The sequence below is a fragment of the Mustela erminea genome, chromosome 5, assembly GCF_009829155.1.
Source record: "Mustela erminea isolate mMusErm1 chromosome 5, mMusErm1.Pri, whole genome shotgun sequence".
NCBI lineage: Eukaryota > Metazoa > Chordata > Mammalia > Carnivora > Mustelidae > Mustela > Mustela erminea.
Window position 1 is genome coordinate 45979858 of NC_045618.1, and position 24443 is coordinate 46004300.

At 52.7% G+C, this 24443-nt stretch overlaps 1 protein-coding gene across 1 annotated transcript in view; it reads right to left on the reverse strand.

Annotated features, from left to right (window-relative positions):
* The window catches only part of OAZ2 (ornithine decarboxylase antizyme 2), a 69966-nt gene that overhangs the window by 33302 nt on the left and 12221 nt on the right, over nucleotides 1–24443 (reverse strand). Inside the window, 5 exon segments of the mRNA XM_032342849.1 lie at nucleotides 17391–17536; nucleotides 18022–18172; nucleotides 18904–18966; nucleotides 19859–19897; nucleotides 20479–20556. Coding sequence (XP_032198740.1) covers nucleotides 17391–17536; nucleotides 18022–18172; nucleotides 18904–18966; nucleotides 19859–19897; nucleotides 20479–20556 — 477 coding nt within the window.

Genomic DNA, 24443 nt, shown 5'->3' on the forward strand with positions numbered 1-24443 from the left:
TTTTTTTAGAAGATTTACTTCTTTATTTTTAGAGAGAGAGAGAGAGAGAGGGCATAGAGCAGGAGGGGCAGAGGGAAAGGGAGAGCAAACTCAAACAGAAACCCCGCTCGATCCTAGGACCCTGAGATCATAACCTGAGCTGAAACCAAGAGTCAGAGGCCCAACTGACCACGCCACCCAGGCGCCCCAAAATCTGACTTCTAAAAGGTGGGAAAGTACCTGGAGGAGAACAGGGACTATGGGTGAGCAGCACTGATGGATAATACACTTTTCTTTCCTAAAATGCCAGGCAAGAAGTTGTGGAAATGAAGAGAAGTGAGGCAAGGCATTCAGAAGTGCAGACTAGTCTTCCTCGACGATGGCGGTCTGGAAATTGATTCCCTTCAACACAACCCTGCCACTGGCCCTTACAAGAAGCCTCTGTGTACCTCTGGGATACACATACTCAAGTGTGGAGACCACTACGGCTTTGGCGAAGCCTTCCATTTAGATCCAGGGCCCTCTCCAAGTTCCTGCTGGCATCATTGCCTGTACTAGCTGTCTGGAAGCTGCGGAGTTAGTTACATTTTTATACACGTGTTTCATGTTTTCCTAACATTTTTATACACGTGTTTCATGTTTTCCTAACAAGCTATAGTTTCTTTAAGGATGGAAACCATATTTTACGTTTTTTCTCTCCCCCCACCATCTAGCAAGGACAGTTAGAAGTTATGAGGTCTACCTGACGGCTGAATTGGTCATTTTTCTCCATGTGCTTCCACCTCCTCCTTTCTGCAGTCGTAACAGCAAAGCTTGCCCCCAGGATCACACTTTAAGATGTCTTAAGTCAAAGCTCCTCCCATCCCACTCCCTTTCACTTAACAGGGACCAGCGGCTTGCCACTACCCTTCTGAAAAGCTGTGTGTAATGATGAGCCATTGAAGGCTCTCGAAAGTTCTGTGGGAAATGGGTTTAGGCGGATCCACCTGACATCAGGGAATGCTGGGTGGTTACAGGACCTGCAAGGCGGTTGGTGGGTCAGGGACAGGGAGTCCAGGTAGAAATTTGCACTCCAGAAGTGATGCAGGGAAATGGCGAGCCACACTGAACCCTCAGGGACCGACCCAGATGCCTTCCTGAACTCCAAAAACCTGGATTCAGGGCTGAAATCGGCAACAATGGCAAAGGATAATTACAAACCTCACGATTCCGCTCGTCAAAACCAAATGTTCTCTGCACCCGACCCTGCCCCCTAGTGGCCTCTCGAGGCATTGCCGATACAGCTTCCCGTCACCAGGAAGCCGAGTTCTCACCGGGGAGATCTGGGATTGACGTAGGTGATGATGATGAGAATGGCCAAAATTGCTTCTGTAGAAAAGTAAATGAACAAAGGAGGCAGAGGAGGGGCCATACACATGGGTTGAGTGCAACTGAGCACTTGGGGGGAATTTTTGTCCCTGGGCTTAGTGCACAAAGTGAAAACTAGAAAAAATCTTTGAGTTGCAAACCAACAACACACGGGCATGGTTAAGTACATGCAACAGTTTTTAATTTGGGGGTTAGTTGCCAACAACCGAAGTCATGAATCCAATTTGCCCATTAAAATCTGAATGTCCGATTTCTCTTGAAAGATCAAAACATCAAGCCATGCGAGGCCACAATCCTGCTGAGCTGCCACTGGCTGGGGCCCAGAAGCACTGTCCCTTTCAACAGGCCTGAGCTTTCCTGCCCCCAAGACACCCAGGCCACCTCCCTCAGTGCCACCCCCTTACCCTGCAGGCTGGGAGTCTGCAACTCCTGACTAAGGTGGATATTTCATGATGGAGAGCAGGATCAAAAAATACCAGGATGGGGCCAACCAGTCATCCAGTTTGTGACTTGCTACCAGAATATCCCCACTAAGCAGCATCTAGCTTATATCTGAAGACCTTTGGGGACAAGAAAATCATTGCCTATGAAGGCAGCCCATTGCACCGTCCCACAGTTCCAACTGCTTTTACAGAGCGGAAACGGTCTGTTGAAGTAGCATTCTCTTGAGGACACATGTCCGAAGAGACATGCAGATATTGCCTGCAATATCATCTCAGAAGTGAAGTAGCCACTTAGCAGACATGTGTTAGGCACCAGGAGGTGCCCTAGACTATACTGGTGAGTGATGATGGCATGACCTGTGCCCTAAAGAAACTTCCAGCATGGGCAGAGACCAGTTAGGCTTACACAGATATCAACACCTGGCAGTGCTGATACAGAGACATTTGGGAATAGTGCTCTGAAAAGAAGCTGTCCAAATCTGAGCCATTCCCAGACATGAGAAATTAAACACGTAAACTCTGAAAATACCAGTGAAAGCTTGGTGCCATTCCTGACACATTACTATGGACATCTAGGAGTTTAATCCATCAACCAGAAGGGCTTACAGGTAACTGACTTGATCTTTTGTGAAACAGTGAGTCAGCACACCTGTGTTATGTCATTTTACATAACTGAGTGAATTGGGGCACATCTCTTTGCCTCTTAGAGTCAATGCTTCTCCGTCTGTGAACGCAAGCAAGGGACTGGATTAAATTTCTCAGGACCTAATATTTACTTTCATATCTCCAATTCCAGCACAACAACTGGCTACCTACAATACAAACTATGTACAAATCCAGTAGGTGCTCCCTAAATGTATTTTTTTAATTTAAAACTTTTAAAGATTTTATTTATTTATTAGAGAGAGACAGTGAGAGAGGGAACACAAGCAGGGGGAGTAGGAGAGGCAGATGCTTAACGACTGAGCCACCCAGGGGCCCCTTATTTATTTAAGTAAACTTAACTATTCCCAACATGATCAAGAGTCCCTAGGTCTGTGTACTGAGCCAGCCAGGTGGCCCAATGTTAACAATGTTCCCTAAATATTTGTGATTGCCCACCGACTCTAACTTTGAGGGAATTAGCCAGAACAGAGGCAACCTAGAACAAATGGACCCGGAAGTAGCCCCAGGCAGAGTTCCTCCTGGGATACCAAAAGATATCTGGGCGAGGCTTATGGACACTTTTGACCACAAGAGGGCGCCAGAGCCTCACTCCACCCACCTGGCCCCTGAGAAGAGGGAGGCCTCATCAGAGGGTCACCGGCGTATCAGGCTGTGTTAGGTGAGCAGAAACGTCGCCTCAGGAACCACTGGGCCAAGACAAGACTCCTGAGATGTAAACACAAGTGGTCATAGGACAAGGAGGCAATGGAGGATGTGGAGGGGGGAGGACAAGAAAAGAGCCAAAGACCGAGAAAGGGACTCGTTGGGGTCCCAGAGCATGCTGGGAGATATATCAGGAGATGAGACCTAGGGTGAGGTCACACTGAGACCCCAAGTTACCTCAATTTCAGAGGGGAAAACTTCTCTCTTTGAGTATCTCAGCACCTGCACAGTGGTCAGCAAATGTCTTGACTTGAATGCACAGTAAAGAAAGGGCCAGAAGCCAGACTGAGATGGGTCCTGAATGCCTGAGTTTGACAATCAGCCTGTAGGCTCTAGAGAATCAGGAAAGAAAGTCCTTTGAAACTGTGAAAATGGTATTGGGCATCTGTGGCTGTGGACAGGAGAGATTTTTTTTTTTAAAAGATGTCATTTATTTATTTGACAGAGAGATAGATCACAAGCAGGAGGAGCAGCAGGCAGAGGGAGAGGGGGTAGTAGGCTCCCCACTGAGCAAGGAGCAGAATGTGGGGCTCGATCCCAGGACCTGGGATCATGACCTGAGCCAAAGGCAGCAGCTTAACTGACTGAACCATCCAGGCACCCCGAAAGATTTAAATATATATGTCCATAGGGGCACCTGGCTGGCTTAATCAGAAAAGCATGTGACTCTTGATCCCGGGGTCATGAGTTCAAGCCCTGTGTTTGGTGTAGAAACTACTTAAAAAAATAATGCGGCGCCTCGGTGGCTCACTCAGTAAAATGTCTACCTTAAGCTCAGGTCATGATCCCAGGGATGGAGCCCAAGTTGGGTTCCTTGCTCAGTGGGGAGTCTGCTTCTCCCTCTCCCTTTGCCCCTCCCCCTGCTTGTGCTCTTTCCCTCTGTCAAATACATAAACAAAATCTTTAAAAAATAAATAAAAACCTTAAAAAATAAATATACACATCCACGAATAGCACATGTAAAAAAAAATTGGGGGGAATTGATTTTGGGGGGAAATCCTCTTCATGGTTTCTCTCTCTCCATCTCTTTCCTGAAACCCAAGCCTCTTTCCAACAGGCACACTCCATCAGTTCCAGAATGAGAACCTGGGCCTTGAAAGAAAAACTGGTACAGCTGAGAAGCCTCTAGTAGGACAGGTTGCCTTTACCAGGGGCTGACCGTCTATGGTGTCCTGCTCCGGAAGCAGAGGAGTCACCCTGGGGTGGGAAATGGGGGCATCTCCCTCCACGCCCACATCTTAAACCACCCATGTAGCTGTTCTGAGAAGCTAAGAACGGAACCACAAAACATGGCTCCAGAGCAGGGTCTGGACTCAGGGGAGCAGAGGTGGAGAACAGGAGGGTGGCATGGGGCAGGGGGAGCCATCTGGAACCACTGACTTCTTTATTTGGGGGCAGGGGAGGGCAGAGGGAGAGGGAGAGGGAGAGAGGGACTTAAGCAAGTTCCAGCCCATCTCACAACCCTGAGATCACGACCCAAGAGGAATTCAAGAGTTAGATACTTAACCAACTGAGCCACCCAGGTGCCCTGGAACCGCCCATTTCTAAATCTTGCCCACCTGATTTCTATGCACTTAAGTTGATCCATGGCCCAGATCTACAGCTGCATCCCCAGAATAGGAACTTTATCCTCCACCTGAGCACCAGACACAGGCTACACAGGGAATAAACGTCCAACAAGAGTCAGTGGCAAGGAAGGATGAATGCAGAGAAAATGAATGGGTTAGAGGGTGTTGTCCCCCCCCCCCCCCCCCGCCAGTGATGAGAGCCAAATACAACCCTGGCACCTCTCCAGACTTAAACTTCCTGTCCATGAAATGGAGACAGTTATTCCCCAGATCACATCCCAGAGCAACTGCAAAAATCTGAGACAGGAGTGCTTCGTGACTATAGGCTGTGGGCATAGCTCCTGCCTTCTCTCCTAGCCCCGTGATTTTAAGGTATTGAAAGCCACAAACTCCAGTGATTCATCTTGAGTGATAAAAACTACTCATTCAGGCAGCATTGCGAAGATGCAACTGCTTATAAAATGTTAACAAGATCATCCAAGTCGGGTATGAGGAGTCGCTACAAACATACATATGACCCCGCTCTAGCCAAATCAGGAAACACGTCTACCTTCAGACTTCTGAGTTCTGATCACCCTTATCCAGGGGTTTTTCCCTCACACATACAATAATGGTTGGAGCCTTTGCTTCTTGTTTGTTTGTTTGGTTAGCCTCTTAACCAGGTAACTAGAAAGGTGTGGGTAACTGCTGGTTCTTCTTCGTGCCCTAGTGGGCTCTTTCAGTTTCCATGAGATTCTCCCAGTCTCCCAGGAGCCCTGGCCGTTTTGAGACCCTGTGGCCCAGAATTACAGGGAAACATTTAACTTCCGACAGATGTGTCAGAAAACCGGGTCTCGAGCCTTTTGCTTTCTGTGGGCCCCCCTTTTTTCTTTAGATTTATTTGTTCATTTGAGACAGAGAAAGCAGGGAGAGGGGTAGAATGAGAGGGAGAGAAGCAGACCCCTCACTAGGCGCAGAACCCTGATGTGGGGCTCGATCCCAGGACCCTGAGATCATGCCCTGAGCCAAAATAAGAGTCAGATGCTCAACCAGCTGAGCCACCCAGGCCCCCCTCTGTGGGGCCCTTCTAACTTCCATTTCCATAGCTGCAAAATGTAGATAATAATGCCTTTCTTGCTTATCTCACAGGGCTTTTCTGAGGATCACCAGAGATGCTGTGTGTGAAAATGTTTGTCAGCTGTAAAGGAGTAAGTGACTATCACTGTTGGTATAACCACTGCTGTCGTCGGAACTCTCAGATCCTACAAGCCAGCTCTGGAGGCTCCCAGATGTCGGCTGGGATTCCTAAGCCTCTGCCCTCTCCTTCCTCCACCACTCCTCCAGGTAGAACGTGTGGTTAAAAACCTTTTTAGAACCCTTGATCCACTGGGAAAATAACCAAGGAATGCATAAATTAGAATCACTTCAGGGATGCCTGGGTGGCTCAGTCAATTAAGCGTCTGCCTTCAGCTCAGGTCATGATCCCAGGGTCCTGGGATGGAGCCCCACACAGGGCTCCCTCAGGGAGCCTTCTTCTCCCACTGCCTGCCGCTCCCCCTGCTTGCACTCTCTCTCTGACAAACAACTAAATAAAACCTATTAAAAAAAATCACCTCGGTTTCACTACTTGTTCAGGACGAGAGAAAGAAAAGAGGTGTTTTTCTTTTTTTTTCCCCCCAAAAATTTTATTTATTTATAAAGAGATATAAAGAGAGAGATCACAAGTAGGCAGAGAGAGAGGGGGAAGCAGGCTCCCCACTGAGCAGAGAGCCCAATATGGGGCTTGATCCCAGGACCCTGAGTCCACAACCTGAGCCAAAGGCAGAGGCTCAACCCACTGAGCCACAGAGTTGCCCCAGAACAGGTGTTTTTCTAAAGATAATCAGAGCCGTGTCACTGAGTACCTCCTAGGCATTAGGCACATTCTTCTGTAATCATCAACACTCCTAATACTGAGAGAAAGGCAATGGGTTTTCACGGAATGATACAACCACCATTCCTATCTGAGACTCATCTTACTAAAATGTGTTAAAAGGAAATACACCATCTTGGTTCTTGCATAAGCCAGAAGCCAGAGGGGTCCTACAGACTCAACAATCTTACCCCTTAGGTTAAAAGAGAGACAGCACAGAGCTGGGCTGAAGGTAGATGGGCCTCTGTGTCCCTTAATCCAGGAGCAGCACCCAGTATCCTAGAAGGAGATTAGGCCATACCAAGACCAAGACACCTGGGCAGAAAGCAGAGCGTGGCATGACAAGAAACCTGAGCTCTAGTCCTGGCCTCTGGAACTGCTAGGATAGACTTCCAAGCCCATGGCCATCCTGGGGCTGCTGCTTCTCTGCTGCTAAAGGGGTGTGTGTGTGTGTGTGTGTGTTTTTCTGGAATGGCCATGTGGGTGGTGGAAGGAGCTGGGCTGGGAGTCAGGAGACAGGAGTGAAGCATGTTCTTAGCTGTTGTTTTTATAACCCTAAGAGAAAACCACTTCATCTCTCATGCTTGTTTCCTCATCTATAAAATGGGAGACTGGACTAAATACTCTCTGTGCTAATATTCTGATTCTGACGGTCAAGGACCCCTCGGAAAACCAGGCACTGTGGTTTGCTCTAAGGTCGTGAAGACCATGGCTAAGGGGCACCTGACCTCCCTCCCAATGCCAGCAGAGGCTCCCACTCACTCAACCTATTCAGGGGCCCGAGAATGGGGGAGCCTGTGGATGTTGTCTGCACTGAGCAGAATGTGGGTGGGCTGGGTGATGGTCAAGGAGACCCAGGGGAAAGGCTTCAGGAGCTTAGGCCCCTTTCCTGTCAGCTCTGGAACACTGCCAGGACAGCGATCTGCCCAGCCTCTCCCCACTCACAGGGGTGGGCCCTCAGCTCCTACATCCCCTCCTCTGTTCCTGAAGGAAAACGTCAGGGAACAGTGTCTGCTTTCCTGGAGGTAGCCCATGACTGCGGGTGGGGGGAGGCCTTGCATGGAAGGAAAGGTAGGTGGGGAAGAGAAATAGGTAGCTGGGTGGAGACATTTTTTCTTCTTTCTCCTGACACCTTGTAGGAAAGTCTTTCTTCCTCCATGTTTACTTCTCCCTTCCAGGGTTCCCTTCTGGTACTTTCCCTAATTCTATTCTGAGGGGCTTTGCCCTATTTTTCAGGGACATTTGCATTCTGACAGAGAGTTCCTCAAGATCAAAAAGCTTTATTCCAGACCTCGAAAAATGGAGTTGGCCAGGCACATGCATCACAGGCCGGGCAGGGTGGGAAGGGCAAGGGACCGGTGTGTCCCCTTCCCTCCTGAGACTTCCAGGACCCCATGGAGCCTAATAAGGCTTCATCCTGTGCTAATTCTCAAAGAAGCTCAATGTCAGGCCACACAGTCTAGAAGTTCCAAAGGCGGTCCAAGGAACCTGCTCTCTCCAAATTAGGACACATCTCTAAAAGGACTGTTTAGGCAGCAATGCCGAAGAATGGCCAAGTACCATCTTTTTGCCCAGGAAATCCAGAGCCAGCTTCAGGCCAGGCATGGGGAGTAGCCCAGGTTCCCAAGTGCCTGGACAAGCATCCATTTACACAGGCCTCCCTCGTGTGTGAAGGAGAGTGGGAGGTGCGCGCCCTTGTGAAGAGGCCTCCTCTGCCACGGACATGATATTGGTGCTGCTGGGAAGGAGCAAAAGAACCCTGGCTGTTCCCAGATGCCTAAAATACTTTCAGAAAGGAAAGAAGCCTTTTGCCTGTAAAAGATCAGGATTAAACCCCTCTGGGAAGGAATAAGGTGCTTTTTGAAAGAAGTCCAGCATGGGTGGCAGGTCTGCTGCTTCTGACCTGTCTTACTGTCCTTGCCAGAAAGATTTTAACTTCACAGCTTCACAGTTCAGTCCAGACATGACTTTCTGCGAAGGCCTCGCACCCTGAGGAAAGGCCCCAGTCCAGCTGGAGAGCTCCTCTTGGATGGCCTCGGGGGCCCCTTTCTTTCCTGGCTCCTCCTCTCAGACCCAGGCCTGGGCCCTGCTCAGCAAGGCGTGAAGGAGGCCCCCCAGGGAAGCCAGAGGAGCAGGGGCCTTTAAATTATGGAGCAGCTTTCCTAGCCCCTCTCAGAAAGGCCCAGCGCCCCAGCTAAATAATTCACCACCTCAGGAAGACCCAGTGGTTCCTGACACAGCAGAAGTAGGTCAGGCATCAGTGTGGCCCTGGAGGTGGGAGGCGGGGGTTTGGAGCAGCTCCCCACCAGCACTAGGGGATGCTTTGGGCTGGGAAGTGATGCCTCGCTGGTCCAAATACCGCAGGGAGGTGAGGGGTACATGCAGGAAAGCATCCACCCCTCCTCAGGCTGCCATGCTGGTGTGGACACAGACCTCCCTCCGGGGTCCCTGTCACCCTGCCAGGCTCCTCCTCCTCCTGCACAACACCTGGGGGCGTATTCTCCCCTCATGTGCAGATACCCGCTGGGGATGCATCACCCCATAGCCTCTAACAGCTGACACACGCATCAGAACACCTTAGACCCGAATCCCCCAGTGCAGGGCTGGGATTCAGAAAAGGTGAGGCAAGGAGGAGAGAGGGAGACCAGGGCAGCCACAGCAGGGCAGTTTGAACAGTTTTGCTCAGAACAAGACTGGAATGAAACCCTACAGCTGAAGCCTCTGGGGCCGCTTCTGTCCTCCCTTTCTAGGCACAGCTTGGAGCGAAGCTATGAAGGGTATGGGGTGGGGGGGCGGGGCGTAGACAAAAAAGACAAACAGCAACGCCATGAGGACATTGCGCCAACCCTCCAGCTCCAAGAGCTGGAAAGGATTCCAAACCACCACTTCACAGATGAAACCGAGGCTCCAAATCACAAAACTGGGGCCGCTGCAGGCATTCTGACTGGGTTCGGGGCAGTCTGGGGTCTCAACTCTACACGGTTTCCCTGACCTTCATACCCACGTACTCCAGCTTCCAGCAAAACTCCCCTCAGGAATCAGCCACCACGGAGCTCATGGGGAGCCTACAAGAGTGCAGGAGCGTTGCCCTTTCTGGGCCAGACTCCTGGGTTCCCTTCCTCCAGCATAGCCTCACACCAAAGACATTGCCTAGAGGAGCCCACCCTCCCAAAGCACAGTCCTTTTCTTCTAGAGGGCCTGGAAAGGCTGCAGGCCAAGAAGGTCAGGCCAACTAGAGCACAGCACCCAGAGAAAACAAAGGTCCCATCTGGGTGTTTCCTCTGGGTGCAGAGACTCTCCACCCATGTGCTCAGAGCTGGGATGAGGACAAAGTGAATGAATCAAAAGCAGGGTGGGCTGGCAGATATTACCCCGCCGTGGGGTCCTTGGCAAGTCCCTTTTCTTCCAGGACTTAAGTTAGACAACAAAGAAAGGAAGGAGAGGCTATGTGAGCCCCAGGGCCCAGGATCCTTTCACCTTTCCCCCCGCAGCTCACAACGTCTACCCTTTAGTTGTGCCCTCCCAGTGGCCATCTGGGTCCCGTAGAAGCAAAGGCCAGAGAACAGTTACTTTGGATGACTTTTTATTTTGCATTTCATATATTATCCAGCTTCACATTCTCACAGGATCAGCAATTACAACAGCCACCTTGTCTCCTAAGTCTGAAAAAGTCAAGACAGCCACAGCTGTGGCCAAAGGCAAAAGCACTGATGTGCTCACGAAACAAACAAAAAAATTGCACAATTTTTCCCCCTTCATTTTTCTGAAACTAACGCCTGACGCAAAGGCTCACTGCTGGAGAATGGAAACCCTTTTCGTCTTCATGCCTCAAACTAAACATTAAACTTATCTGACAAGGCGAACAAGGTCTCTTTAATAATTAATTGCACACACACACGAAAAATCCTTTATGATGCATAAATATTTTGTTACACAGGGTACAAAAATACTTTCACTTTTTGGTTGGTTTCGAAGTTTGGAAAGAATGAGGAGCATGGGCAGGGATGGGGTGCACTGTGGAGAGGTAAGCAAACCAGGCAGAGAAAGGATTTTCTTAGCAGATGCTGGCCACTCTAGGAGGAGGAAGCAGAGGACCCGGATTTGAAATGAAAAAGAAAACACTACCTCTGTTAGGTGGTCGTTGCTGTTCGGCCTGGAAGCACGTGGGGGTGGGGGTGGGGTCCCCCGGCCGCTGGGTGGAGTGAGCTGCGGGGCTCAGTCCTCACTGAAGCAAGGGGCTTTGGGGAGGGTGTGGAGAGAGGGACCGGGAATGATGAACCACTGGTGGCCAGGACCGTTGCTATGGTGACACAATGTGAGAACAAACTGTACACTCACATATACACAAGTTTAAGTGTCTTAATTCATGCCAGAAAACATGCAAAATTAAATGCCTCGTTTCTCTGAGGTGGAGCTATGGAAGCAAGTCTGGACCGGAGGTCAGGCCTTGCTCAGTCCCAGTGAGGCCTCCGGGCTGGGTCTGGGTATCCCAGCAAGAAGGCCCCCCCAATCCTCCCGGGAGGTCTCTGTGAGGGGCTTTGGGGGAGGAACAGGGCAGAGGAAGAGGAGGAAGGAAATGGGAAGCAGTCCACTGAGTCAGGCTTAAAATTCACAGTCTTTGGAAGGAAGCAGCAGCTCTCCACAGGCCGCCTGGGGGCAGTGGAAGCTCAGAGTGGCTTCCTCCCCAGCGGGGCAGGGGCTTCAAGCTGCGGTGACAAGACCTGGAGGGAGGGGAGAGAGGTGTCCATGAGCAGAGGGGTGGGACAGGGCCTGAACCGAGGCCTAGCCCTCATGACAGGCTGCAAGATGGGTGGCAGGGGGTGACGGTGGGAGAAAGGGAGAGACCAGCCAGAGTGCCTAGCGCGCAAGCTCAGGGGACGCCTAGGACCAGGGAGCTGCCGGGCTCAGGCAGTGGGAGGAACCGTGGCCCCCTGCAGGAAGCCAGGCTCTCAGACACTCTTCCTTCTGGGCCTCTGGGCCAGCACTTACTGAAGAACTAACAGAACTGACGGTATTTCCATCCTTGCTGGGTGGTATCAGAGGAAGGGTACCAGCGCACCTGCAAGAGAAGCCAATGTCAGGAGCTAGCTGGGCAGTCCCTTTTCTTGACTGGAAAGCCATCACCGTGCCTGCTAGAGCCCTGCTTCTGTCACTGATTGGCCGACGCCAGGCCATTTACTCACCTCTAGGCATTGGTTTCTTCATCCTGAAAATGGGAGAGGGCCACCTGACCCGCCTTCTCCGCAAGGTCGAGGTTCAAATGAACCATGCTGTGCACTCCACTAGGCCTGATGTGAAGGCACCAGCTTGTGCCAGGTGGAGTCTCAGCAGCGGGGGCGTGCCCCTCCCCCCGAACTGGGAGCGTGCAGAATGCCCGACGTCAGGACAATGAACCTCCTACAGTTTTGCTCAGCTTCTTTCTGTCTCCATGCCCTCATCCCCGCATAGGATAGAGATGACTGAACTGATCCTCAAGGGGGTCCATGAAGATTAGGGGAGACACGACATACAGACACCTGGGAAACCAGAGGTGCCGTGGTCTCCCAGAGGCACGACTCCCAGACACTGGCCCTGTCCTTGTAGGGTTTGCCAAGGAAACCTGGGCTGAGACCCAGTGGATGCCTCCATCCCTTTCCATACCTCTGTTCCCTCCTTTCTCAGCCTCCCAAGTCTCAGAGATTTGTAACCTGCCAGCCGAGCCCTCCAGTGGGGGCCTGGCAGCTACTTCAACCCCCAGGCCCTAAGGAGCACTAACCCCATAGCAGGATTCCCAGGGCCAGGTCAGGACATGATGTGCCCTCCCCTTCTAGGTACAGCCTCCCCACAGGCCCGGCATCTGGGTGCTGAGCTACACCGGGTGCCAAGCCAGGACTGCCCCAGGTACACACAGCACCGCCTGCCCCAGCCTCCCCGTGGCTGCCTCAGACTGCTGGGGGAACATGGCATCCCAAGACAAGTCAGGGGCAAGGGGCAGAGTGCCCAGAGAAGGGGACTCGGGGTCCACTCAGGAAAAGGAAGGCATGGGACGCAAGAACCAGTGTAGAAAACAAGTTGCAGCTGGCCTCACAGATCCTCCTGCTTAGCACTGACTGCAGCAGTGGCCTCAGTTTCCCACTCGGCTGCCCGGAATCCCGCCTCTAATCAAGATCACGGGCAATACCAGGTCACCTGGGGGCCGGTGGACGCTTCCTAAGAACTTCTGCATCCCCTTCAAGTTATAGGTGTTTTATACACCCCAGGACCCTGGTCACCACATGCTCCCTAGCACAGGCTGGTTACCCTAAAATGCCAGGACACTTGGCACAGAGCAGGAGCAGATCCTAGGTCACCTGACCTTCCTGTCTCATCCCCGGGGCCCAGGACCTTCCCCGGGCTCCGGGGATGAGACACTGCTCTCACCAGGACACAGCTGACCCCGTGCCACAGGAACCACCTAGACTAAGAGCCATACAGCACAGAAAAGGGTCAAGTGCCTCTTCTTACCTCTGAGCTGCTCGGCCTCAGAGGCCACTATCTTCTCCCCTGCCTCTACAACATCTGGAAGCAGTTCCCTCCCATGCCAGCTGACAGCCAAGTGGGGGGATGCCTCTCCTCCTCTCGGGTAAGCTGTGGATTATACTCCAGGCTGGAACGGTGGCTGGGCACGGAGCTCATCCCACAAGACAGGGACACGGAAGAGAACAGCATGGTGGCTACCAGCCAAGCCTGTGAAACACCCCTGGGGGGGGCCTGGACCACCACCCCTCACCCGGCCTCCGGCTGCTGCAGCAGGCTGGGAGCCTTGCAGGGCTGGACAAGGGGCAAATGTCGATTAGGGTGGGGAGGACTCAGAGGCCTCTGACTCTCTCGTAACAGGGGAAGAAGCCAAGTCTTCCCGCAGCTGCGTAAGCGGCTCCATTGGCAAGACCTGCCTCATGGGGTCCCCCTCTCCCCACTAGGTGCTGCAAATCCTCCAAAGCAGCAGCTCTCCCCCCAGCCTGAGACGGGCCACCACCTCCTTGGGGAGGAAGTAGAAGCCAACCCCCGTTTCTGAGTTTGGGAGGGAAGCGCCATCCAAGTGGACAGAACATCCTTGAGGGGTTGGCTTTCCAAGACACCCGGGACAGGCTGGCAGTCGGGGCTCTAGAGAAGCACCGTCCCTTCCTGTCCCTGCTTAGAACAGGAGACCCGTAAGGCACAGCGATCAGGGCCAGCACCTCAGGGAGTGAGTGCTCAGCCCACTCCCAGGGCCTCTGGTTGTTCACAGGGATTCTGTGGGTCCTGAGAAGCCACCCTACAGGGACAGGCCCATGGGCATCTAGAAGGACCCGGCTCCAAGAGGGGCAGCATCAAAACGAAGGGGGAAAGGGGCACATGAACTCAGTCGTCTCTCAGATCTTGGGACGGACTGAGAGGTGGACAGAGGACTTGATCCACATGAGAAGAAACAGGAACAGCCAAGAAATACGGGTGCCTCATTCATCAGAAAGCCAATTAAAGGAGCGCTCAGGCTGGCATGTCTACACTTTGACCTTGTCATAGTTCTAGCAGTTTACGATAAGGAAACCAGCAGGACAGGCACACAGGGTAGACAAGGGCATCCGCCGCAGCACGGCCTGTCAGCACAGAAAACTGCGTGAACAGCCTCATGTTCCGTCGGTGGGGAGCTGGACACACTTATATGACAGTGGGTTTGCCAGACAGCCGGGATGTAGATCTACATTTACCAACAGGAAGCAAGGGCCTCATACTTAAGCTTTAAAAGATTAAACGTGTAACTTTTATTTAAAAAAAAAAAAAAGAAAGAAAAAAAAAAAGACCCACAGCTATAGTCTTATACATGTGCACCCAACCAGCCACCTATCCTAAGGACTCAAAGCAGCCATTTTGGGGGAAGCAGGATAGTAAGCAAAGGGAAAAGAGAACCTTATCATGTCCATTACACAGACCAGAAAATAGAGGCAAGGGAGTTCATGTAACGTTAAGGTCACCAGTAAGCAGTGAGCCAGTATAAGAGTCATGGTCAAAGACCCCCACATCCTCAGGCGGAAGTAGAAAATGAAGCCCAGTCTGGGAGGACCCTGCTTTCAGGCTTGTGCCAGACCCTGGTGTGCCCCTGCCACCCATACCTCTTGGATGCCTCACCCTCTTAAAGGGGAAGATTCCATTAAGAGAACCAGAGGGTCGAACAAAATGGCCTCATACCAAGGCAGCGTGCAACTGAACCCTCCCCAGGCCCCTTCCTGCAGGTCTGGGCCCCGTGGCCATAAATGGATGCCTCAGCCGAGGGTGGGCTAGTGGCAGAAGGTGTGCAGTTGTGTACATGCTGGGATAGGGCAAGGAAGGACTGTTTTTCATCCCCTTTTGCTACTACCTTCTCTCCAAGTCCCCTCCTTGCCCACAAGCACAGAAAGTCAGTTGTGATTCCTCCAGGTTCAGAATAATGCCTTCAGATCAACAGCGTCCACTTTCCTTATTGAGGATTTCCGGCCCCCATGTCTGGGCCGCACTGTCAGGGGACGAGGGAACTCTTGGAAGGTAAAAGCACAAATGCTTCTACTTGGAAAATACTCTCATTTTTACGACTGCATTTGGTCTAGACAGGGTGGTTTCCTGCTCTGGAGACTGACGTCCAGAGAAGTCGAGTAGCAGGGACAGAACAAGTCACTCCCTGGTCTGATTTCTTGTTGTCAGCCTTCCTCCTGAGAAAATGCCATTATCCTTTGAGGTGGCCTTTATTCCCTTCCGGGGGAGGCCAGAGACAGGAATGGACAACCAGTTAGGCCTCCAGCCTCAGGGAGGACCCAAGGGGCGTGAGACAATAATGACAGTAAATAGTAACTGTGATAACTGACCCTTCTCTAGCTCTCCCTCTACACTAACATGTGAAAAACAAACACTGATAAGGTAGGCATGATTATCACCATTCCAAAGAAATGGAGACACAGAGAGGTTAAGTAACTTGCCCAAGGTCACACAGGGGTTGAAAGAGCCAGGATTTGGACTGAGGCAGCCAGACCAGTTGGATAGCCCCTGGGCATGGACAGGCTGGGAGAAAGCTGGAAAAGACAACTGGAGCACAGAGCCCTGTAGTATGGCCTTTAAGGACAGGCTGTCACGTGCCACTCCCAGCCAGCTGGGGAGCCTACCAAAGAAAGGGCAGAGGCGTCTCCCCCTATTAACCTGACACACTGTCTCGCTCCCAGCCGCTGCATTACCACTGTCATGGCGGAGCATCTCAGAGCAGAAGGGGGAGAACCTCTCCACCTGATCTGATCTTGCCCTCTCATTTTACAGATGAGGACACACACAGAGGCCCAGAGGTAGAGTCACTTGTAAAAGATCATGGAGCTCAATGGTGGTAAAGCTGGGATCGCAGGCACGGAGGCCAGCAAGGCCTTGCAGGGCTGCTGCAGTGAGAGTCCCTGCTTGGCCAGGAGCACCCCGGCCCACCTTCCCCACGCTGCCAGGTCACAGAGGACAAGGACTGTCTTCTGGGCTTAAAATTCTTTGCTCGCCGCAGTACCTGGCTTGTGCTACCCAAACATTTCCCTTGAGGGAAGGCTCTTTACCACCTTCCTATCCCCTGATCAATTTTCTGCTGTCTGTGGTACTCAGCTGGGGAACAGTGCCAAGTTTAACCACGCTTCTGCCCTCAGTAGGATCTAAAGCAGCCATGGCCAAGAATCCCCCCGGCTGAAGGAAACAGCCTGCGAAGGTAGCAGCCGGGAAGTCCATACTTTCTACCTTGGGACTGGGTGGACCCAGATGTCACGGAGGCCTTCAGAGGACTGGAGACAGACACGCACTCAGCCGTCCCTTGTGCAGAGCACTCAACCTCTCCCACCTCAGCTTCTGGTTCCTGTGAACCCCCTTGTTCTGGCTTCGCATGTCCTGCTCCTCCTCCTGCCCTCTTGTCCTGCCTGGGCTACCTCCGTCAGCAGCAGAATGGGCCTGGCCCAGTTGCTCTTCCCACAGTCTACCGACCACAGGCCAGAGTGGGCTTGGCATTGCTCCTCAACCTCACTGTGCCGCTGGTGGCACCCGGTCCCTACACCCGGCAGTGTGTCCTGCCACCACCGCCTCAGGGAGGCTCAGGCCAGGATGGATGGCGGCTCACTGGCCTCTCAGGTACCCACCACGGGACGGCACTCGGGAGCACAGAGTCCCACGGTGCCCAGGGCCCTCCCCAACCCTCCCTGAGAGGGGATCATCCCCGGCTTCCCACCCCAGTGCAGGGCCACCAAGCGGAGTGTCCAGGCTTCGTGAAAACCAGCATACACGCAGCCCTCGGGACGCTCCCGCTGCCGCGCTAGCGCTTCATGTGCTGTTACCATGAAACTCTCGCCACAGCCCTAAGGTAGAGAATACTGTTCTCATTCTGCCCGACAGTAAAAAAGCCAAGACACGGAAATCTTGAAAAGCTTTCTGAAGTTTATGAAGACGGGAGAGGCAGAGGCAGGCGGCCTGGCTCCAGAGGCCACACTCAGGCTGGGACCGGCATTGGCGCTCTGTCACCACAGGCAAAACGCAGTACGGTGCCCGCCTGAGGGGTTCAGGGGGTGGTAGGACCACACTGGGTCTCTCTTGGCTCACACATTCGGCCGCAGATCCTCGATGTGGCCTGCTCTCCCTCCCCTCTGCCTGATCCCAAACCCTAAAGAGGAGATCACGGAAGAAAGCGTCCTGCTGTGGCTCTGGCAGCATGAGTGGCCCAGGGGCCACCGAGGAACAAAGTCTGGCTAGCTCTGAGCTTCCTCCGTCCCCTACTGCCCCTCCCCCAGAAGGGCGTACCTGAGCGTGGAGGGCAGCGGCAGCAGTGGCAGCTGGGTAGGTGAAAGCAGCAGGTGAGATGGCGGGGGTCAGCTCTGTGGTGTACAGAGGGTAGGGAGCCCAGGCCTCTGGGGACGCAGGGATCAAGGCAGCCCCCATAAGGTCATCTGCAACGGAAGAAAACAGACCCCACGGTCAGAGCATGGGTCTCCCCTTCCACTACCCCATTCCAAACAGAGAATGGTTGAAGTGTAAAGTGCCCACTGAGGCCAGACTTCCCTCAAGGACCTCAAGACCAGGGAAACAAGCCCTGTCAGCTTGACCTGGCATGGCGAGCATCCTCACTGCTTTAAGAAGCCCTAAGATGGGCCCCTGCCCACCTCAACCAAGAGAACCCAGAGACCGTTTCAGGGGAGAGTTGGTGATACAGACAGCTCAGGAGCTTAGTCTGTCTGCAGTCCAGCAAAGGCGACAGGGGAGGAAGGAACGCTAGAGAGAGGTGGCTGTGGACAGAAGAAGCCTCCTGGCGAGGACTTACTCCCTCACTGACAATCTTGATGTCTCCCCTCTGTATGCAACTCTGCTCGGATCCCCAGCCTGAGCCAAGTAAAAGGACAGCAGATGACAGACGACAGCTCTGAGCACTACTCACAGGGGTCCCGTGCGATGAAGTGTGCTCCTAGGGCGGGGTGAGCATTGGTGGGATTAGGTGTAGCCATTAGCTTGTTCTTGGCCATCTTGGTGTTGGCTTTGGCAAACTCTAGCCTCAGGGTCTGCGGGTTCTCAGGATCAAAGCGAATACCCTACAAGAGAAGGGAAGGAAAGGATGGAAAAGACTTGGAAAAGACGTTGTAGGACCCAGACAAGAGCTCACCTAGGGGGCACTTGGGTGGCACAGCCGGTTGAGCGAATGACTCTTGATTTTGGCTCAGGTTGTGATTTCAGGGTCCTGGGACCAAGCCCTGAGCTGGGCTCCCTGCTCTGCGGGGAATCTGCTGGTCTCCCTCTCCCTCTGGCCTTCCCCCTGCCTGTGCTCTCTCTCAAATAACTAAATCTTTTTTTTCTTTTTAAGATTTTATTTATTTATTTGACAGAGAGATCACAAGTAGGCAGAGAGAGGGGGGAAGCAGATTCCTTGCTGAGCAGAAAAGCCCAATGTGGGGCTCGATCCCAGGACCCTGAGATCATGACCCAAGCCAAGGGCAGAGGCTTAACCCATGAGCCACCCAGGTACCCTTCAAATAAATAAATCTTAAAAAAGAAAAGAAAAAAAAAAGAAAAGAAATGATCTTGCCTAAAAGCCTCACCCATGCAGGGGACAAGACAGACATGTTGCTTGGACCTTGTAAGTAGTGGCATCTGACACAGACAGTGCAGCCAGGGACGTGGCCCCGGAATGGCTGGGCAATGAGGCACATCTGTAGCCCTTTCTGGGGGGGGGGGAGGGCATGGAGAGTGGGAAGGTTTGCAGGAGGTAAACAGGAATATTTGTTGCCTAGAGGTCTGCAAGTCAGAGAAAACCTTGTCTACTCACGTTCAATGCATTCTTGGCTGCTTCTGCTCCTGCTCGGCTGTCAAAGATCACAAAACCGACAGGCTAGTAGGAAGAAGAGAGAACACCCTTGCATCTCTCCCAACATTCCATCTCCCCCTCAAAAATAAAACAAACAAACAAACAAAAACCAACTTCTTGCCTATCTCCTGCCTATGTTTAGCAGGAACAGGAGAAGTTTCTCATGCATCCAAAGTCTCCCATCCAGGCTCCCCATTGTGGGAAAGGGTGCCAACAGAGCTTTATGCCACCACATTAAACATCACCCTCTCTGTAAACCTTTTTTTGAAATGGTTTCAAACCTTTTTTTGAAATGCATGCCCGTGGGGCGCCTGGGTGGCTCAGTGGGTTAAAGCCTCTGCCTTCGGCTCGGGTCATGATCCCAGGGTCCTGGGATCAAGCCCCACACCGGGCTCTCTGCTCAGCAGGGAGCCTGCTTCCCCCGGCCCCCGCCTGCCTCTCTGCCTACTTGTGAACTCTGTCAAATAAATAAATAAAATCTTAAAAAAAAAAATGCATGCCCATAATTAAGATTAAGTTCCAGTGTTTTCCCCAACAAGAAAGGGGACACCAACATATCAAGGACATAAGGCTCCAGGCTCAATCAAGGGGCAACAGGTTGAAAACTTTTCCAACTTCATTCTGGCAAGTTGGCCACATAGGGCCATCAGAAGCCCAGGCACAGCCACCGTGTCTGTGCTCTTCAGCCTTGGAGCCAGGCTGCAGCTCTGTAAATGTCGAAGCAGGAGGCCCAGGAGCTGACTGGTAAGGACAAGGGAGCTGAAGGCCACTCTTACACTGGCCCAGCACAGAAACCAGATGAGAGGGAGCAGGTCTCAGCTGCCAGATGCCTCAAGATGAGGAAGGCAGCAGGCTCAGGTTCAAGCTTAGCAGTCAGTCTGGGCTGGGAGGAAAAAAAACTTTGGAGAGAAATTACCTGTCTCGATGTGAGCTTGATCAGGGACCCTTCATAGCCCTGCAGAGAGAGAGGGTCATCACGGAGAAGGTCAGAAGCCTTCCTTGTGCCTATCCCAGCCCCCCTCCTCCCGCACCCAGCTGCACCATTCTCACACTCCCCCGCACTCCCCACCCACGTCCACCACTCTGACCTCCACCACCGGCATGCGCCCTCTGCCCTTGTGTTCCCCATCACATGGTCTAGCACACGGGGTGGGCATCATGAGGCAGCATTCATCATTTCATGCGTAAATTCCCGCTTGCTCTGCTAACTTATAATCTGGAAGGACAGACCCTACCTTGTAAAGTTTTCTCAAAACTTCAACTGAAAAGTCTACACTGAATCACAAATATTCCTTATATGGTTAAATCTACTGAGATTCTCTCTCGTTTCCGCTTTACAGATGAGAAAAAAGAGGCTCAGAGAGGGCTAAGCCACTGGTGAAGAGAGACACGGGAATGAGCTGAACCAAGACAGAGAGCCAGCTCTGCAATCACAATTTCTGATACGCTGTCCTCTGTCTTTTCTGCTGCCCTGTCCAGGTCAGACTCATTCCTGATGTTCCTCCTCTGCCTATGGGCAGCTGGGTCCAGACTCACCTTGAATGGCCGGAAGAGCAGGTAGAGTTCTCTGGGTTTAATGTCGACAGGGAGGCCACTGACAAAGAGTGTCCGGACCTGGGGGACAGAGACCATAGTAGACAGGGTAAAATGGCTCTTCCTTCAGGAAGGAACTGAAATCCTTCCAGAGGCGAAGAAGGAATCCCGTGTACCCTGGGCTTCCTTTGGAGGCCAAGGCAAAGGAACACTCAGGAGTTTCACAGCATTTCACTTCTCAAAGCCCTTCCTATCCACTTTGCTTTCTCTGTGTTCATCCCATAGGTGGTCTAATGAGCACCTGCTGACAGCCTCTGTGCACAGACTGAACGGTGGCCAGAGGAGAGAGCCCTGTGTGAGGAGAGAGCCCTGTGTGATAAGCACACAGATCCTATGGTGTCTATACCCCCGAAATTATATAAGTCACAACGTATATAGTTTTCAGGGGGTATCAATGACCCCTGGTTGAAAGGCTCTGCCCAAACCAGAGAAGACGCAAGGAGGTAAACGGATCCTAAGTCTTAGGTCATGCTTCACCCTGGAAGGATTTCAACAGAGGGCCCAGCACGTTCACATCCCATCTCCTAGTGCTTCCTATGCTAGACGGAGGCTCTTCAATGGCAGGGACTATGCTGTATTCTTGCCTGTATGCCCCCTTCTTAGCCTGTGGCTGTATTAAATGTTTATTGAATAAGGAAACTGGTTAAGGAGTCAGAGAGGGAAGAGTTACGCAGGGTTTTGGAGATTGAGTAGGATCCCACTAGCTTCAAGTGAGGCAGATGGCGCTATTAGAGCCTTGCCCTCACCATGGTGACAAGTTCCTGGTAAAGCCAGGTCAAGACACCAGGGGTCCATCCTGTGACAGGCTGGCAGACACTCAACCTCACCACTGGCACGGGATGCTCAAGGAGCAAGGCCAGATCAGCCAATAATTAGAATAGGGAGGGAGGATTTTCCATCGTTTAGGTCCATTAAAAATACATATAAAAACTGTGGTTGAGCATGAAAAAACCCAAATGAATAGAGCTCCCCTATACACTTGACTCCTGATTTCAAGCTGCATCCTGTACCATCAAGCCATGCATTAGGTCTTCTCGACTCATCCCTGTTGGTCTAAGAGAAAGCTCACGGGCCTCAGTCACCCCCACCCTCCATGTGGCCATTCCTGAGGCATTCAGATGCCCTACAGGGGCCACATCCCCTTCTCCAGAGGCACCAAAAAATTTCCTCCATGCTCCAGTGATGGCCTCCTGAACCCAGGCAACCCTGGGTTCAGTGGCTTGAACCAGGAAGCTGAGCAGCCAGGCAAAGTTACACCCAATGGAGGCAGGCACATAGACAGACAGACAGACAGACCACACACACCCCCGGTGAATACACAGATCTCAACAGAGCCAGGAATGGCAAAGGAAACCAGCACCGACAGCTGCTGGTAACGAGGGTCACCAGCCCCGCCCACACCAGGAATGACTCCCAGCCCATCGCTGATCAAGAATAGATTGAGGACAAGCTGCTTCTCTCACACAGGTGTTTGCCAAGAAGCACACCAGGCAGAATCCCTTGCCATTCAGGATGCATCTTTCCCCTCTGGTCGTGCCTCTCCCTCCCCAGACATGTCTCTGCTTCTAGGCCCGGGTCAAAGGTTCTGCACATTAAATTTCCCTGTGGATGCAGTTCTCAGGCATGGCCCAATCTCCAGAGGAACCTGAGAAGAACTGGACAGCCCAAGCTCCAGGTAGAGTAAACCCAGGTCCTGGACTCTAGAGAATGACAGTCGTCTACACGCCTCCGCCCTCTGATGGAAGGGCCTTTAATTTACATGTAAGCCCTCAAACAGATGTGCTAGGCTCAGGTCGTGCAGCTTGTTCTTAAAAGGCAGCAGACCCGGGGGTGGGGGATGGAGGTGGGTAGGGAGGGGTGAGAGGGTAGGGGTCACTGATTTTTGTTTGTTTTCATTTTCCAAAAAAAAAAAAAAAAAGGAGAAAAAAAAAAAAAAGGCAGCAGACCCGGGCACCCAGCCCACCCCCCAAAGATGGACTGACAGAATACAAGCCCAGCCAGGGCTGTGCTCGATGGACCTGGCTCAGTCCTACTCCCTGCTCCCTGGGGTGTGGTTTTGGTCAAAGACAAGGATCCAGAGCCACCCCACAGAAACCTCTGCCTCAGTTCTCCCCAGGGGCCACCCATTTCACCCGGGCTAATTTTAAACCCTTCCTCAAATGGCTCCTTTCTGGCCAGACCTCCCTAGAGGCCCCCTTAAATAGCAAGTTCTCAGCATAAAATTTCCTGCTTGGGCTGGGGGTGGGGTTGAGGGTGAGTATGGGGGAGCTTTCCCTCATTCCCAGCTCAGAGCCTGTTTCCAGCCTTCCCTCTGGGTCAGATGACCCTTTTCCTCTGTTTCCACCGTTTAGGTCCCAAAGTGTCCAAAATACTACCATCTGGCTACCACCCCGTCTCCGGCCATCTCCCAGGACACAAGCTGAGGTCAGGCGGTTAAGATTAGGTGGTGGGTCCCCAGCCGCCAGGTCGCAGATAGCCTACCCTGTATACTCACTTGACCCTAGCATCACTGCCAGATGATGTGCCCTCTGCCTATCCCCTTGTGTAGACAGGGAGACTGAGGCCCAGAAAAGGCTCATACAGCTGAGCTCTCAAGGGAGCCAAGTTGGGTAAGACCCAGGCACCCTGACTTAGCCATCTATGCCACCAGCAGTCCATCCTGCTGTGGGGGCAGGGGGAGCGGCATCGAGGCGGCCTCACTAGCCCCACGGGTGAGTGAAGTTCTGTCAGTTCGGTAGGCGGTCCTTCCCCCGGCACCTGTTTAGGATGCTGGAGTGATGGGGGAAGAGCAAGAAGGAACCAGAGGTGGAAGGAAGCATCAGCCTAGCCGGCTGCTCAGCTGCTGTGGAGAGGACAGGAGGTTGCAGAGACCACGCCCCTCCTGCTTCCAGCTCTGTCCAGTCCTACCCCCTCCCAACAAGCACCCCCACAGGCCTGTCGCAAGGCAGCTGCTTGTGCTGCCCCTCAGCGCACCCCTTCCTCATTCCCTAACTGAATAGCACTCATCTTTCGGGTCCCTCTGTCTCCTCACTCCCCTTTCCTTCCCACTGAGCCACTGGGCTCCACTGGGGCCTAGAGTCACGCCTCGGCATTTGAACTACCCACCCCTCCCACCCCGTCTCTGTGCCCCTCAGTCTGTGCCCCTCAGTCCATCCAGATGAAAGACTCCCAGCCAGGGGCAGGTGTGGCCCGGCAGGGCACAGTGACACCACACAGGGGGAGAGCGCAGGCTTGGGTCGGTTACACCGGAGTTTGCCTCCCAGCTTTATGCCTGGCGTGGGGAAGGGGTGTCATCTCTCCAGAGCTCAGTTCCTCCGTCTGTACAATGCAGATACCATCCACCTCCAGGATGAAGAACTCCCTCTCCTCTATGCCCAGTACGTAGCAGAGGCTCAGTGAAATGCTGGTTCACTTAGGGCTCCTGTAATCACATCACCGACCTGCACAAAAACCTCCCCTATCAGGGGCCATGAGCCATGTATTTATAAAGTTGCCTAGTGAGTCTGGATTGGGTCCAAGTCAGTCGGGAGCTGGGAATGCAGGTGAGTGAACCTTAAATAGTCACTGGATTCGTTAATGTTCCTCTTCCCTAGGGAGGGAATGGCCAAGGTGGGAGGCACCATGGAGAGCAGCTAGTTCAGCACTCTCACTCTGCAGATGAGGGAACCAAGGCTCAGGATAGGAAGGTAACACAGCAAGCTGATGGCACAGTCAGGTCCTTTAGGGGACGGCAGGGACAGAGACATACAGTGACTTCTCCAAGGCCTTGCCTACTGGTTGTGTCCCAGGCTTACACTGGAGACTCCTCCTTCTCTGCCCCCACTGATGCCAGCCTCATGGCAATAGGGTGTGACACTCAGGAAAGAGGTTTGGTACAGACAAGGGTTTGGGCACCAACTGCAGGGTGA